The 14,312-nt window shown below is 50.3% G+C and overlaps 2 protein-coding genes across 2 annotated transcripts; one reads left to right on the forward strand and one right to left on the reverse strand.

The window, feature by feature from the left end:
* The first annotated feature begins 9 nt into the window (after window positions 1–9).
* Vsig2 (V-set and immunoglobulin domain containing 2) lies at window positions 10–5,749 on the forward strand. Its single transcript, XM_051156195.1, has 7 exons — window positions 10–424; window positions 854–1,011; window positions 1,295–1,502; window positions 2,297–2,455; window positions 3,278–3,397; window positions 3,514–3,658; window positions 5,069–5,749. The coding sequence occupies exons 1-7, from the start codon at window positions 361–363 to the stop codon at window positions 5,199–5,201; spliced, it is 987 nt and encodes a 328-aa protein (XP_051012152.1). The 5' UTR covers window positions 10–360; the 3' UTR covers window positions 5,202–5,749.
* Window positions 5,750–6,170: 421 nt separating this feature from the next.
* On the reverse strand, window positions 6,171–13,707 carry Nrgn (neurogranin). Its single transcript, XM_051156196.1, has 4 exons — window positions 13,418–13,707; window positions 7,011–7,237; window positions 6,762–6,779; window positions 6,171–6,369 (listed from the first exon to the last, which is right to left on the reverse strand). The coding sequence occupies exons 1-2, from the start codon at window positions 13,430–13,432 to the stop codon at window positions 7,016–7,018; spliced, it is 237 nt and encodes a 78-aa protein (XP_051012153.1). The 5' UTR covers window positions 13,433–13,707; the 3' UTR covers window positions 6,171–6,369; window positions 6,762–6,779; window positions 7,011–7,015.
* Window positions 13,708–14,312: the final 605 nt, after the last annotated feature.

Here is a 14,312-nt window from a genome sequence, read left to right on the forward strand (position 1 = left end):
AAGGTGACATCATCTGCCAGTCGGTATCAGGATGCCTTGTTTTTTTCTGCTAAAAATAGGTCCCTTGTAGAAGTCCAGTTCTGACTCCTTGCTTTAGGGTGCCCGGCTCTAAGACCCTGCACCCTTTCGTAGGGCCTGAAAGCTTCAGAAAATGTGGACAGGGGAGGAAGAAGTATCTCAGAATCAGGCCTGCAGGAGGGAGGAGCGGTTTCCTTACCCTAGGGTGCCCGCCTCTGCCCTTGTTTGCTCTGAGATAGCCAGTCTGTCTCCTGCCCAACACAAGGCGGCTGCCCTTCGGGTTTTCGTCCCCCCTTACGCCCTCCAGGCTGACAGAGGACAGGACCTGGAGACAGTCGTGGCATGGCCTGGACCCTGGTGTGGGCTTTCCTCTGCGGGCCCTTGCTGGCCTTCCTGTGCCTTAGCGGTGAGGAGAGGCTGGTAGGGCGGGAGCAAGGCGAGAGCTGGGGGGCAGGGCAGGGCTTCTCAGTGCCTGGAACCAGGATCCACTGTGTCAGGCTGGGAAAGGGGCTTCGAAGGCCGGGAGGGCAGAGCGGGGAGGCAAGCTAATGAGTTTGGCCTCTCTCGCCATCTAAATATTTAACACTGCAGGGCCTTTTCTTGTTTGCCTTTCTGCCAATACACCCTCATACCAGGCCCAGTCTTGGACCTTTTACCCACAAAAACCGGGTTGGGCCGTGGGCTCCTCCCTCCCTGAAACCTCAAGTTTCAGGAGAGAAGAGGTTGAATTTAAGGAGGGGGTTATGTCGTGGCAAGGGAAGCCCGGGCCTCTAAACAACCATTGTAGTGTGGGACAGACCCTTCAGATCTGTGGGGTTGTGGTCCTCAGTCCCAGGGCTAGCCGTGGAGGTGACCGTGCCCACTGAGCCACTGAGCATGCCGACGGGCAAGACGGCTGAGCTGAGCTGCAGTTACAACACAAAAGTGGGTGACAGCTTTGCCTTGGAATGGAGCTTTGTGCGTCCTGGGAGGCCCATCTCTGCATCTGTGCCTGTGAGTTGAGGGCAGGGTGCCCGCTAGGGTTGGCCAGGGACAGAGGGCCCACGGAGGATGAAGGGTGGGGAGATGGGTTGCCTCCTGAGGCCTCAGCCTGTTTGGCCCTACTTTCTCCCTCCCTTTCCCATAATTCATGTGTCCCAATTCCCCTACGCAAATGTAGCCCGCTTCAGGAACTAAATTCACTGAACTGGAGGTGGGGTGATTGGTAGTATACTGTTCTGCCCATTGCTGCTAGGCAGAAAAGGGACAACTGTGTGTACCTTGGGCCTCTTCTCAGATTCTGTACTTCACCAATGGCCACCTATATCCCACGGGCTCGAAAGCAGACCGGGCCAGCCTTCTCCACAACCCGCCCACAGGAGGAGTGGCTACCCTGAAACTGACTGGCCTCCGCCCTTCAGACACTGGAACTTACCTCTGCAATGTTAACAACCCTCCAGATTTCTACACCAATGGCTTGGGGTTAATCAACCTTACGGTGCTGGGTAAGGTGTGCTGAGGATGAACTAGCCTCGATTCCACCTTGTGAGGGTGCCCTGACCCTGCCAAACCCCTCGGTCCTGACAGGCAGTCCAAGCACTTAGCTGCTTGGGTGGCCTAGTATCAAACTGGAGAGAGAGAGAGAGAGAGAGAGAGAGAGAGAGAGAGAGAGAGAGAGAGAGAGAGAGAGAGAGAGAGAAAGGGAGGGAGGGAGACAGACAGAGACAGAGGCAGAGGCAGAGAGACAGAAAGAGAAGGAACAGATCTAGGGGTCCTGAGTCCAAGCATACTCGACCAACCTCCCATGGGTAGCTCAGCCTTGCATTCAGTCCTTCCAACTGTCGGTGACAGAGAAGGGAAGTGGCCATTAGAGGAACAAAGCCTCTGTAATAGAGTACCACATTGTGTTCAGATCCTCCACCTCACAGTAAATCAGAGCCTGTTCTAAGCTGAGCAAGAAATTTTAAAAGCAGACAGGGATGTTTGTATAAAAAGAGAGAAGGCCGAAGACGTGGTATGTGGCCCATGTATTCAAACAGCGGAAGGGCCTTCATGTAGAAAGAAGTTATAATTTTTCTTCATGGGCCCAGATGGCAAGAATTGGAGCCAATGGCTTGACATCACATTAACATGTTTGGGCTCAGCATGAGGAAGGCTTTTCTATGACTCAGGATTCCCAGTAGAGGAAGTCACGTCAGCAGTATGGACCACTATTTGGCAGAGGTATTGAAACAGGAAATGTTGAGCTCACCAAGTCTGGGCTTAGAGCATCCCTGAGGTTCTTCCATGGTTTTTGCAGTGCCCCCCAGTCACCCTGTATGCAGCCAGAGTGGGCAAACCTCTGTGGGAGGTTCTGCTGCACTGAGATGCAGCTCTTCCGAGGGAGCACCCAAGCCAGTGTACAACTGGGTACGCCTCGGATCTTCTCCTACACCTCCTCCTGGTAGCATGGTTCAAGGTAAGCGTGCAGGGCATTGGGATGATTGGAGACCTAAGATCTGCTCTCTAGCCCCCATACCCCACATCCATTCATGACTAAGGCCCTTGCCTGCCTCCTTTCTTGTGTTGATGCCTTCTTGTCTCTCTTGGGAAACACACCTCATAGCCTGGAAGAGAGTAGAGGCCAGGGAACAGTCTCACAGTGCCAACTTGTCTGCTTATTGGAAGATGTCTTAAGGGTAACAAATTGCTTCCAAGCTTCCTAGAGAGGCAACTAGCGAGTAGGTTGGGCTGGTTCAAATATTTGGTAGGTTTCTTTAGAAGTCTTGGCTTCTTTTTGTTGGTTCCAGGTGCCCTGTTTCAGGCCCAATAAACCCCTTTATCCTGCAAATCTCCACCCCACTCCCACCTCCAGATCATTTCTTGATGTGTTCTCTGCCTTCTGTGGCAGACATAGAGTTCAGAAAGCAGTTGGATCAGCTCAGAGCTATTCTGCAGGGCGGATGCTTAGTTATTAAGACTTCTGCTGCCATCCAGGATCTGAGCTCATCCAGTAAGCGCACCACCTTCTATTTTCACCTTCCGGTACACGCAGTTCCTCCTCCTCTGTGAAGGCAGCTGTGTGGAGTGGCAAGGGCACATAAGTTGCAGTGGCTCTGGTGTTCCTCTCTGGGTTTTGTCAAATTCCTTCCTTTCTGAGCCAGGATTCTGACCAATCAAATGAGGCCAGACCTTTCTTGGTAGATTGTTTTAAGGACTACATGCATTGAGTGTTTGTGGTGGTCGTATAGGCTCACTGTGAGTGGAATGCATGGTCACACACTTCCTTCTCACTCTCTAGATGAAGTGTCTGGCCAGCTCATTCTCACCAATCTCTCCCTGACCTCCTCTGGCACCTACCAATGTGTGGCCAGCAACCAGATGGGCAGTGCCTCCTGCGAGCTGAACCTCTCCGTGACTGGTAGGGGATGCTGGGTAGAGGCTTGGCCAAAAGGCCTGGCTTGGGAAGGCTACCTGACACTATCTGAAGGTGGGCAGAACCTTCTGTAAGCCTGAGGGTCTTGTCTGTTTCCCTAGACTCATCTGAAGGCCGAGTGGCTGGGACTCTGATTGGGGTGCTCCTGGGTGTGCTGCTGCTGTCAGTCGCTGCATTCTGCCTGATCAGGTTCCAGAAAGAGAGGAAAAAGGAGCCCAAGGAGACATATGGGGGTAGTGAACTTCGGTGAGCAGGAGAGCTGGGGGTGGTGAAGAGAGGAATAAGAGAGAGACTGGCTTCAAAGTGGATGTTTTCAGCTTTTAAGCTGATGTCATTAAAAGCGTTTAAGGAGAGGGTATTCCTGCTTGGCTCTGGCATGGGGAGGAGGGATTGGATCATAAACTGGCATAGGGAATGGCTCAGTTTGTAGGACTGCCCTGGTCCTCCTCCTCACAATGAAAAAAAGTTTTTTCTCATATATATACATATGTATATATATATATATATATATATATATATATATATATATACACATATGTATATATATATGAAAAAAGTTTTTTCATATATATAATTTATATGGAAGATATATATATATATCTTAATGCATTTAAGTATATCTCACCTAATATGTGTGTGTGTGTGTATAATCACTTAATGCATTTAGATATATATATCCTACAGAGAGGTAATGGGAGGGAGGTGGATGGTAGGTGGTGGATGCCAGGAATTGTATTTGTTCTGAGATTAGTTATTCTGAATGGGACAATTACAAAGGTCCAAGCTGTCTTTGTTATACACTTGATGCTTTAGCTGCAAGGCATGGGGTCAGCATAGGGATTGGTATAACATTTCTCTTTCTTTCCTTAGACAAGGTCTCACTAGGTAGCCTTGGCTAGCCTGGAACTCTATGTAGATTAGGCTGGTCTCGAACTCAGAGATCCTTATCTTTCTGTCTCCCAAGTGCTGGGATTAAAGGTGTGCACCGCCACACCCAACCATCTTTTTTTCTTGTTGTGTATGCATGTACACAAATGTACATGTCTGCATGTGTTTGTGCAGGCGAGTGTGCGTGTGGCCAGAAGATAACTTGGCCTTTCTAGGAAGGCTGTCCCTCTTATTTTTACTTATTTTAGGTTATTAATATTGTGTGTTCATTCTGTACTTCTGTGGAGCAGTCTACGTGCTCTGTGGACACACATGGAAGTCCGAGGACAACTTTTTGGAGTCATTTTTCACTGGTTAGGAGTTGTCCAAGTAAGCTAGATGTTGAGTGAGCCCCAGAGGTCCACCTGGCTCCACCTCTCCAGCTGTCTGGAGGATGCTGGGGGATGGCACATTAAGATCTTCCTGCTTACAAAGGAAGCATTCCACCCATTGAGCCATCTCTTCAACCCTCAGGACATTTCTTACAATGTGGCTTTCAGAGGGCCTAGACAAACTCACCAGGAACTTGTCTAAACATTCAGATTTAGGTCCTTTTCTATGCCTCCCAAGGCAAAAGTTTGTGTGTCAGTGGAGACCCGCCTGGACTCTTCATTTTAAACAAAGTTCCACAGACGATTCTCAGGACGGCAACAATTTAAATGTCAGAGGATGGTAGTTGCCTAAAAAGGGATGTTTTAGCCTCTGTATGACTTTGTTTTTATCCTTCAGGGAGGATGCCACCGCTCCCGGGGTTTCTGAGCAAGCTTCTATGAAGGCCTATTATAGCCAAGGCCTTCTGGACAAGTCCGCGTCAGCCAGCACCGTAACGACCACCAAGTCCAAACTCTCTATGGTTGTCTGATTTCTGACTCCTGTGTTAGTGGGGTGTGTGTACCTCCTCTCTAGTGGTGTGGGGAATTCCTCTTTGTCACTATCAGTAAGGGAAGGAAGGAATTTGAATCCCCAGAGATGATGCAGCAAACAGGAAGTTCGCTTGGGTCAAAGGAATAGGTTTCCACCTAGGTGTCTTTGTATGGCTCCTACCTTTTTACCTAACTTCTGCCCCCACCCTGTTTCTGAGTTTTGTCTTGATTAAATGAGATTTGTTCTGGCTCCCATTAGTGGCTTCATGCAAACCCCTCTCCCCTCACTCCCCCCACCCCCTGCACCCTCTGAACACTTGGACATTCCTCTTTATTGTTCACATTCCAACCCTGTATGGTAACATGCACACGCAGAGATTAAAAACCTTCCGGCCGCAACCCCAGGAGCCCAGCGGGGGAGGGGCTATCAGGGGGCAGGGCCTTGGGAGACTCCTCCTGCCAAGCCTCCAGGCGTTCGGAGTCTTTTGCATAAACAAAGGAGAGCGAGAGGGTCTGCTCTCCGGTGCGCTCCTCGGAAGAAAAAAAAGGGGTGACAGGCAGGTGTGGGATAGGACTTCCCTTCCCAACTGAGCAAGGGGCCTCGTCAGACACCATGGGAACCCTCTCCTCTTTCCTAGCCCCAGGTTTAGGAGTTGAGGCTAGGCTGGGGTGGAAATGGCACAAAGACGCGGGGCGCCCCCTTTCGTTGCCCAGAGAACGAAAGGACTTGATGGTTGCATTTCTTTTCTTTCTTTCTTTCTTTCTTTCTTTTTTTTTTTTTTTTTTTTTGGTGAGAGTTCTTGGGCGAGGCGTTGGGCGCCCTCTGCAGTACGCGCAGCGAAGCGCACTGAGGCTGCGGAGGCAGAGCTGCATGCTGGGCGCGGGGACAAGTGGGCTTGAAGCAAAAGGACCATTTTGCGAGTATGGGATTTCGGACGAGATTAGGAAGGAAAGCGAAAAAAGGGACGTTAGACTGGAGAGCTAAAAAGGGCTCGGACTTGGCTATGCCGCGACGAAGCCAGCCTGGGAAAGGGAGTCTCTGGGACGCGGTGGGGGAGTGTGGATGGCTCCTGAAGCTGGCTGGTTGGTGGGCAGGAGGGGATCACAAACACAGCAGGGAAGTCTTGTCACTGCGAAGGGGACGCGGCATCCACTTCTCCTCTGGAACTGAGGAGAGAGAAGGTCTGAGAATCTGCCCTCTGTGGGCACCATCCCCCCCCCCCACCGCCGCCCCATGGGGATTGTCACCCACAGCCCTCCCCGGCTCATTGAGCTGAAATGAGCCCCAGGGCAGGTATGTGAGTGAGCTACCCAGTGCTTATGGACCTAGGCCGGAGCTTAGGCAGTCAATTGAGGGTGACTGACTGAGTGTATGTGTTGGTCCAAAGTGTGTCCCTGCCATGGCCTCAGGCGTCTGGACAGACCAGCGGGCCTGCAAAGTTATGTTCCTTGGCAGCGAGGAGTTGAGGGCTAGCAGAGAGGACTCGGGAATCAGGTCCTTTCCCCCACCCAGCATCCTCCTCTTACACACTCTGCTACTTTGGGGTCGTATTGGTTACCTTCTAAAACGTTCAGTTCTTCGGTCCAAGGTGAGGCAGAAGAGAGAGGGAGGGAGAAACAGGTGAGCTCTTGGCATATTAGCATCCTCGGCCTCCTCGCATCCGTTTGTCTCCGTCCTAGGTCCCCACCCTAAACTCTCTCCACCTTCTTCTCCACTCCCAGCCCAACCTTAGACTTCCCCAGTTTTTTTCCGAATGAGCCTGGGAAATGAGAGCCTCCGGCCAGCGACGCGCGCCAACCAGCCTCACCTGGCCTAGTCTCCGCTGGGGCCGCCGCCCGCGCCTCCCCGGGCGCCCCCAGCTCCGCCCGGTCCCCCGGGGCCCGGGCCCTTCCGGCCGCACTCTCCGCTCTTTATCTTCTTCCTCGCCATGTGGCCCCGGAAACTCGCCTGAATTTTGGCTGCAGCGGCGTTGGCTCCGGGATCATCCAGTGGGATGTCTAGAATATCGTCGTCTGGCTTGGAGCAGGCGCTCTCCTGAGGATGGGACAGGTTTGTTTGTTTTGTTTTTTAATAGGAGCATTAAGGCCCAGACTACGAGGGGGTGGGGTAGGGTTAGTGCCCTGTAGGATTGGGATGATCTTGGGGGCTGTGGGAGAAGTAGAGAAGGAAGCCTAGGAGGGTGGGGTGCACTCCTAGGTAGCAGACACCAAGAAGGTTCGTCATATTGGGGGGGGGGCGCGGAAAGAACGCCAACTAGCCCCATTGAAAGTAGTCTTTAGCCTTTAATCCCAGCCCTCGGGAAGCAGAGGCAGGTGGATCCCTGTGAGTTCAAAGCCAGCCTGGTGTACCAAGTGAGTCCAGGGTGCGTGCGTGCGTGCGTGCGTGCGTGCGTGAGAGAGAGAGAGAGAGAGAGAGAGAGAGAGAGAGAGAGAGAGAGAGAGAGAGAGAGAGAGAGAGAGAGTGTCTTTAGAGGGCTGCCCACTTGACTGAAAGTTGACTCTGGAAGAGCAGAGAAAAAGCAGCGGACACTGCTGAAAGTGACCACCCTTTGCTCCCAGAAGATACCTCCAGCTCAGAAGGGCCCTTCTGTGTGCAGGATTCCCCAGGCAGTGGACACAAATATCTGCTACACAACTGCGCCAGAGCTCAAGGCTGGAACTCGGGAGAAGATTCACTCCTTGAGTCAGCCAGAGGTCCAGACACCATGATCCCATGGGGCTTGCTATGCTTCTCCTGTCTCCCAGGTTGGACTTGAATGACCAAAAGAGGTAAAACAACAATGACCGAAAAAGAAACAGAAGGCAAGAAGACCTTTCCTCGGTGTCCTCATGAAAAGAAAAGGATTGGGCCACTGGCCACCATTTAAGCCCTTACCTTGTCCCAGGTGCATGAGCTGTGTTGGCCAAGTTCCTCCTCAACAATAAAGCTATGACACGCTTTCACTCTTGAGTTTATCACGATAAAACTGATAATTAAGAATGTCAAAAAACAAAAAAACCCACCCGGGGTTCCAGCCGATTATCAGTAGCTGCAAGACTGAACCTTGTACGTCAAGTTCTAGAGTTTATTTTAATGCCTAAGAAAGGAAATGCAACCAGCCGACCAGTTTAGCTGTACTCTTGGCTGTAACTGTGTGGTCTTAGGAAGTTATCCGAGTTTTTCCAGTCTTAGCTCTTCCATTTGAAAGAAAAAAAAAAAAAATCAGGATGATAATGTTCACCTCTACGGGTTCTGGAGACGAGTAATCGCATACATGGTGTCCCAGAGGTTTCTGGCACAATCTAGCCGATCATCAAACAGCAGCTATGGTATGGTTGTCTTGTGGAACAATAAGGTGATGTAAAGTGATGGATTCTGTAAGCCAAAAGTGGTCCTATAAGGACAGTCTTACACAGCCCTTCCTAATAATATGTCATGTGCCATGCCATGGGGTTGGGCCAATGATAACATCGCATGTAATGTCAGTTCTACATGAATCAACTGTTGATGCTGTAGACATCTTAGCTTTTTGTAAATATACCCTATGATGTTCGAACCATTATGAAGTTGGCTAAATGACACATTTCTCAGAACATATTACCATCAATTAAGGAATGTATGATATTACCATCAATTAAGGAATGTGTGATATCAGCCGGGCATGGTGGCGCATGCCTTTAATCCCAGCACTCAGGGAGGCAGAGGCAGGCGGATCACTGTTGAGTTCGAGGCCAGCCTGGTCTACAAAGTGAGTATAGGACAGCCAAGGCTACACAGAGAAACCCTGTCTCCAAAAAAAAAAAAAAAAGTGTGATATAATCAAAGCCATTTCTATTCCCCACTGTCCCTTCCCTTCCCTTTCTTTCTTTTTCCTTTCAATTACTCTTACACCTGCTGTTTCTCAGAGTGCTGGGGATCAAGTCTGGGGCCTTGGTCTACCATTAGGCAAATGGTCTACCATTGAGTTACATTCCTAGACAGAGGCCATTTGAACTCCAGGCAAGCATTGAACTCATGATCTTATTGCCTCTGCCCACAGGGTACTGCAGGCATATTTTCCTGTCCAGCTTCTGTTCCTCTGTCACTCTGCTTTAGGTGAGAGTAGAGAGGATTAGGGCCAGACATGGTGGTAGATTCCTCTACTCTCAGTCCTATACAGTTATGGAGCTGGAGGAAGAGAGATCAGGGGTTTGAGGCTACTCTGGGATACATGAGATCCTCTCTCAAACACACACCACCACCACCATCACCACCACCACCACCACCCCAGTATAAGCAGAACAAGAATAAAGACAGGATTTGGAAGTTCATGGTATCAATTTCAGAACTTAACACTGTAGCATCGGTAAGCCCTGGGGAGGGGATTTTGCTATGAAGTCAGAAGGGCATTTTCTTTTGATCTGCCTCTGGGCTTCTGGGATTCTGTCCTTATTTCTCAACCAAGAATGCTCGCTGCTTTCACTGTCTTTCTCTTCTCATGTCAGGTGGCCAAGACCTCACACTGCAAGTTAGCTTTCCTTCTGCCTCAGCCTGGGTATCAGCTGTCTAATTGTCAGAACGGGGCAGAGTCCTATGTCCCTGACAGGTTTGCCGTAAGGGCATAGTTTTTACATTTTAATTAATTAATCATTCAATTAATCCATCCATCTATCCACCCATCAATCAATTAATATTTTTGAGACAAGGGCTCATTATATAGCCCTGGTGACATTCAGCTTGCTGTGCCTCTGCCTCCTGGGTGTTGGGAACACAGGTGAGGACCAACACACCCAACCTGTAAGCACAGCTTTCTACTCCAGAAGCTGAAGGCCAAGTTTACAAATGACTCCCCCTCATCTTGTTTCCCCAGCTGTCCTCACTTCCTGGGCCTCAGAGTTCCTTAATTTGTGCTCAAGATGCTTCTCAATCGATTTAAACACAATTCGAAGGAGTTGCCAAGAGGCTGGCATCCTGAGTCTTCCCCCCCCCACCACCACCCCCGGTCATGCTTAGCCCTAGGGCATCTTATTCTTCACCTAAAATTCAAATCAACCACTTTGGGCTTTTTCTGATTCTATGAGTGCAGCAAGTCTTTCTGCTGAGCTTGAATGCTGAAGGAGTGTGTCTCTCCAGCCACCTTAAGACTGACCTCATCACCACCTACCACAGATGCTCCAGAATCAAAACCTGGAAACACAAGCAAAGCCACCCCCAGCAGGGCTAGCATAAGGCTGTAGTGCTTCTCTATTGGGTCTGCTCCTTGTCCCTCGGGCTGACTCCTTAGGACAGGCTGCTCAAGACTGCCCACAGGCAGAACCAGAAGCAAAATGGATAGGAATCTGGGAGGGGTTTGTTGGTTTGGCGGCTTGGGCAGCTGCCTGTTAAAGCCAAGACTTTTGGTAGTCTGTGCTGAGGGGCTCTGAATGAACTGGGGACATCTGGGAGTGAGAGAACGCACTTGCCAAAAAAGGAGGAGCCTGGATGGGCACATTATTTTTGCCTCTGAGACTCTGGTTTTCTCCAGTGCCAAACAGAACTTAGCTCAGCTCTCCAAATCCGAACAGGTCTAGAGCTATGCCTGTCAGCTGCCTGTTATATATCGGGCCTTGTGCTAAGCACTTAGGACATTTTATCCTACGTAATCCCCATTTTAGAGTCAAACAATGACCCCAGAGACGTTTTACAACTCCCCCAGGATGCACAGCAAACAAATAATGAAAAGATCTGCTCCAGAAATTGTTCTTTTGTCCTCGCCTCGGGGGAAGTGGTTCCTTCTGTGCTGTTAGCTGGTATGCCGTCAACTAGACTACAGAAAAGAGTGGAGTGGGCTATCAAAACAGATTTCTTTTCCTCTTCCTATTAAACGAAGGCAGGAAAAGTCACATATGTTTGCTATGTCAATCAGCCACTGGAACATCGAATAGTAGCTCTTTAAGAAACATTCCCTTACGAAAGAACACAGATCCGTTTTCTTTTATTTTTGTCTAAGCTTGCTTATGTGGGATGGGGGGTGGAGGGGTGGGGGGGCACAGGTAAGACAAGACTGAATTCTTCCCAAACAACAGGTGGGTTGGCCATGGAGGAGAGCCCCAGGGTGAAAGGTGAAGTGCCACACTGTTCTCTCTCCAGCATGGGGCAGGAAGGTGCCTGGTAACAGGCCTGCCCTTCCCCAGCCCTCCACCCTTTCCCCTCTTTCTGCCTCCCTCCAACACTACAAAATGAGACTGATGCTGAGCACTGTCTGGCCCTATGGCCTAGTGGACTTGGGACATGAAAACAGAAGCCTCTGTTTCACAGTTGGTCCGTTGAAGGAGGTGACCCAGGGCCTTGGGCATTCACAATCTCTGGTAGCCCCTACTGGGTGGGTATTCCCTCCTCTTCTTAGGGGACACTGATTTCAATCATGTCAACCACACCCTCAGCTATTACTATCAGTGTTAGTTATCTGTTATGTAGCTATCTACCTGCCATGCACCAATGGCTTTCTGGGTATTCAGAGCTGCACATCTCACCCTCATTGCCCTGCAGATCCCAGAGGGAAAATGCTCCATTCCTTCCCAGGCTTTCCTAGAATCCTCACTCGCTCCTATCTTCCCACTGGCCATATCTTCTGATTCCCTTCCCCACTCCTCTTGCCTTCTCACACCCTTTCTTTTTTGCTGAGCAGCAGCCCCCCCCCCCTCCACCGTTGACTCATATCTTATAATCTGCCATCTATTTACTTTGTTTACTTAACAAAACACTGCCAGGGATGAGAGCCTCTTTCTCAATCGAAACTGAAGACCTGCAATTCTCCCTTCACAGCCAAAAAGTAGTTCTTGGGCTGAGTGTGTAGCTCAGAAGCAGAGTCAGTATTTTAGCACGCATAAGGTCCAAAGTTCAATCCCCAGCACCAAAAACAAGTAAGCAAATAAGCAAACAAACTGTTCCCCTGGAGAATAACAAACAGCTTCCCTGGGAGAAGCCCTTGTCAGTTTTCTACAAGGGGCGGGACTGTATGTGATTGGCAGGCTTCTGTTTCATACTTTCTTGGTCTATACGTTTAGTGCTGTGAACGTTCACCGTAATGAAAATCAGTATGCTTCAAAGAGAGACCGGAGGGCAGCCTTTTGTGACGACAGGGCTCCACACCTGTCAAAGGTGCTTACTTGGGGGAAAAAAAAATCACATCTCTAAATCTCCATTTGTACAACAGTAAAAGAAGACCTACCTACCTACCTGGGTAATTAAGCACACTGGTAGCTGTTATTGATTTTAACAAGAGTTAAAATTTCAACAATGGCTTGCCCCTAAATTCCCACTGCCTCTTGGCACCCAGACATCAGGAAGATTGACCTCTTAAAGAAAACCAGGTTACTCCTTCCTTCCGAACTTTCAAAATTTTATTTTGTATACTGTGGGTGAGAGGCGGGGTTCCTGTACCCTCTGGCGTTTTTAGCCAGACCGACAGAAAAAGAATACCAAGAGTTTAGAGTTTTCTTTTTCCTCAGATAGGGCCTAAGAAATAAGTAAACACGTTCTATATAGGTCTGGTCACCCCACTCCTTTAGTCAGCTAGGTCCTGTGCAGGGCGCCTTTCATACAAGTGCCCTAACACGATCTGCTTCGGCGTTAGGCACTCGCAGCATCCAGTTTCCGCGTGGGCGCTGATACAGACACTTCCTCCCCTCACCAGCAGGGCCCTCTCTGGGTCACTCATCCAGGAGAAGGCGTTGGGGGTCGGGCCAGCTCCTCCCCAGAACCACATAGATTAGGTTCTTTGCTGCCCATCATCACCAAGACTAGGGTGTATTCTCCCCCGCCTACTACATCTAAGGGCTCAGATCATCGTCTGAGGGTCTTGAAGATCTTGCCACGGTCCACATCGCCAGCAATAGGATAGGGAATTGTGTGGAGGCCAAGAAATATCAAGAGAAAGGACTCGCACACCAGCAACAGTTTCCTGTGTTGCCACGGGGAAGTTTCACCACTTGTCGAAGCTGCAGCTTCCCTGCAGGAAAGCTCTGCTTAGCTTCCCATCCAACCTAGATTGCTTGGTCCATGGGCGCTCAGACGCCCCCGCGAGCTGGGAACATTTTCTTTAGGGCTTGGCTCAGATCAGGCAGGCGCCTTCCGCCACCCAACACAGTATCTCAGCACCCTCTTTCCCCAGGTGGCTCCTAGGTCTTCCGCAAACACTTCCATCTCTCACTCACCCTCCTGAGGTTCTCGGGCACCCCTGGCCCCAGACTAAGCTGAGTTCAAGCCTGGACTTACCGTGCAGCAGTCCATGCTGGTGTTGAGGGTTCTTGGCTGGGGTGGAGTCTGGCGCAGAGAGGGGGTGGGTCTGTAGGATGCTGGGCCGCAGCTTAAGGACTGTTGGGCACTCCCTGACCAGCAAGGAATCCGTGCAGTACCAGTCTCTCTCTTCCTGGGTCCGGTCTCCCGCGCTCCGCAACTCCTGCGAATGTAACCTGAGCCCTGCGGCCTCGAAGCCAATCAGGAGACACTTTTAGTAGGGTGGGCGGGGAGAGCTGGAGCGAGGACCACTCCCTCTCTCGGCTCTCTCCGCCTTGCTCGCACTGATGCCTCAACCCCTTCGCCTACACACTTCCATCCATTCCTCCTACATACCCCATCTCCCAAATTCAATTCCCTTGCTTTCTAAATCGCAGACTGCCAGGCAGATGTACGTCGGAGTAGGCACAAGGCCCCCAACATCCAGGGCACAAACACACATCTGGGCACAGCAGGCCCTATCGCCCATAGAAAACCACGCACCCCACCCACCTCCCTGTACTTTCACAAGCCAGAGTCTCAAACATTGCTCCCTCTGTCTCCTCGGTCCGCAAAGAAAAGCTCCCTAAACAGCAAAGAGGTGCCCTCATCACTCTAGTTATGGAAAGAGCCGTTGGTAAACAGCCTGCACGATGAGCACATAGCGACATAGACGCTTCAAGCCTCACGCATCCATATATATTCCCAGGCTCAGTGAAGTGTGCCTATCTTCCCACATGCGGGGACAGTGCAGACGCAATAGGAAACAAAACAAAACAAAACAAAACAAAAAACCAAAAAAACAAAACTACACAGGTCTTGTACACACATCCTGTGAAGCACCGGTAAATTGTAGACATTCTGTTCCCTAGCACATAGGCAAACATGGCTGCAT

The sequence above is a fragment of the Acomys russatus genome, chromosome 14 (genome assembly GCF_903995435.1).
Source record: "Acomys russatus chromosome 14, mAcoRus1.1, whole genome shotgun sequence".
In the NCBI taxonomy this organism is placed as follows: domain Eukaryota; kingdom Metazoa; phylum Chordata; class Mammalia; order Rodentia; family Muridae; genus Acomys; species Acomys russatus.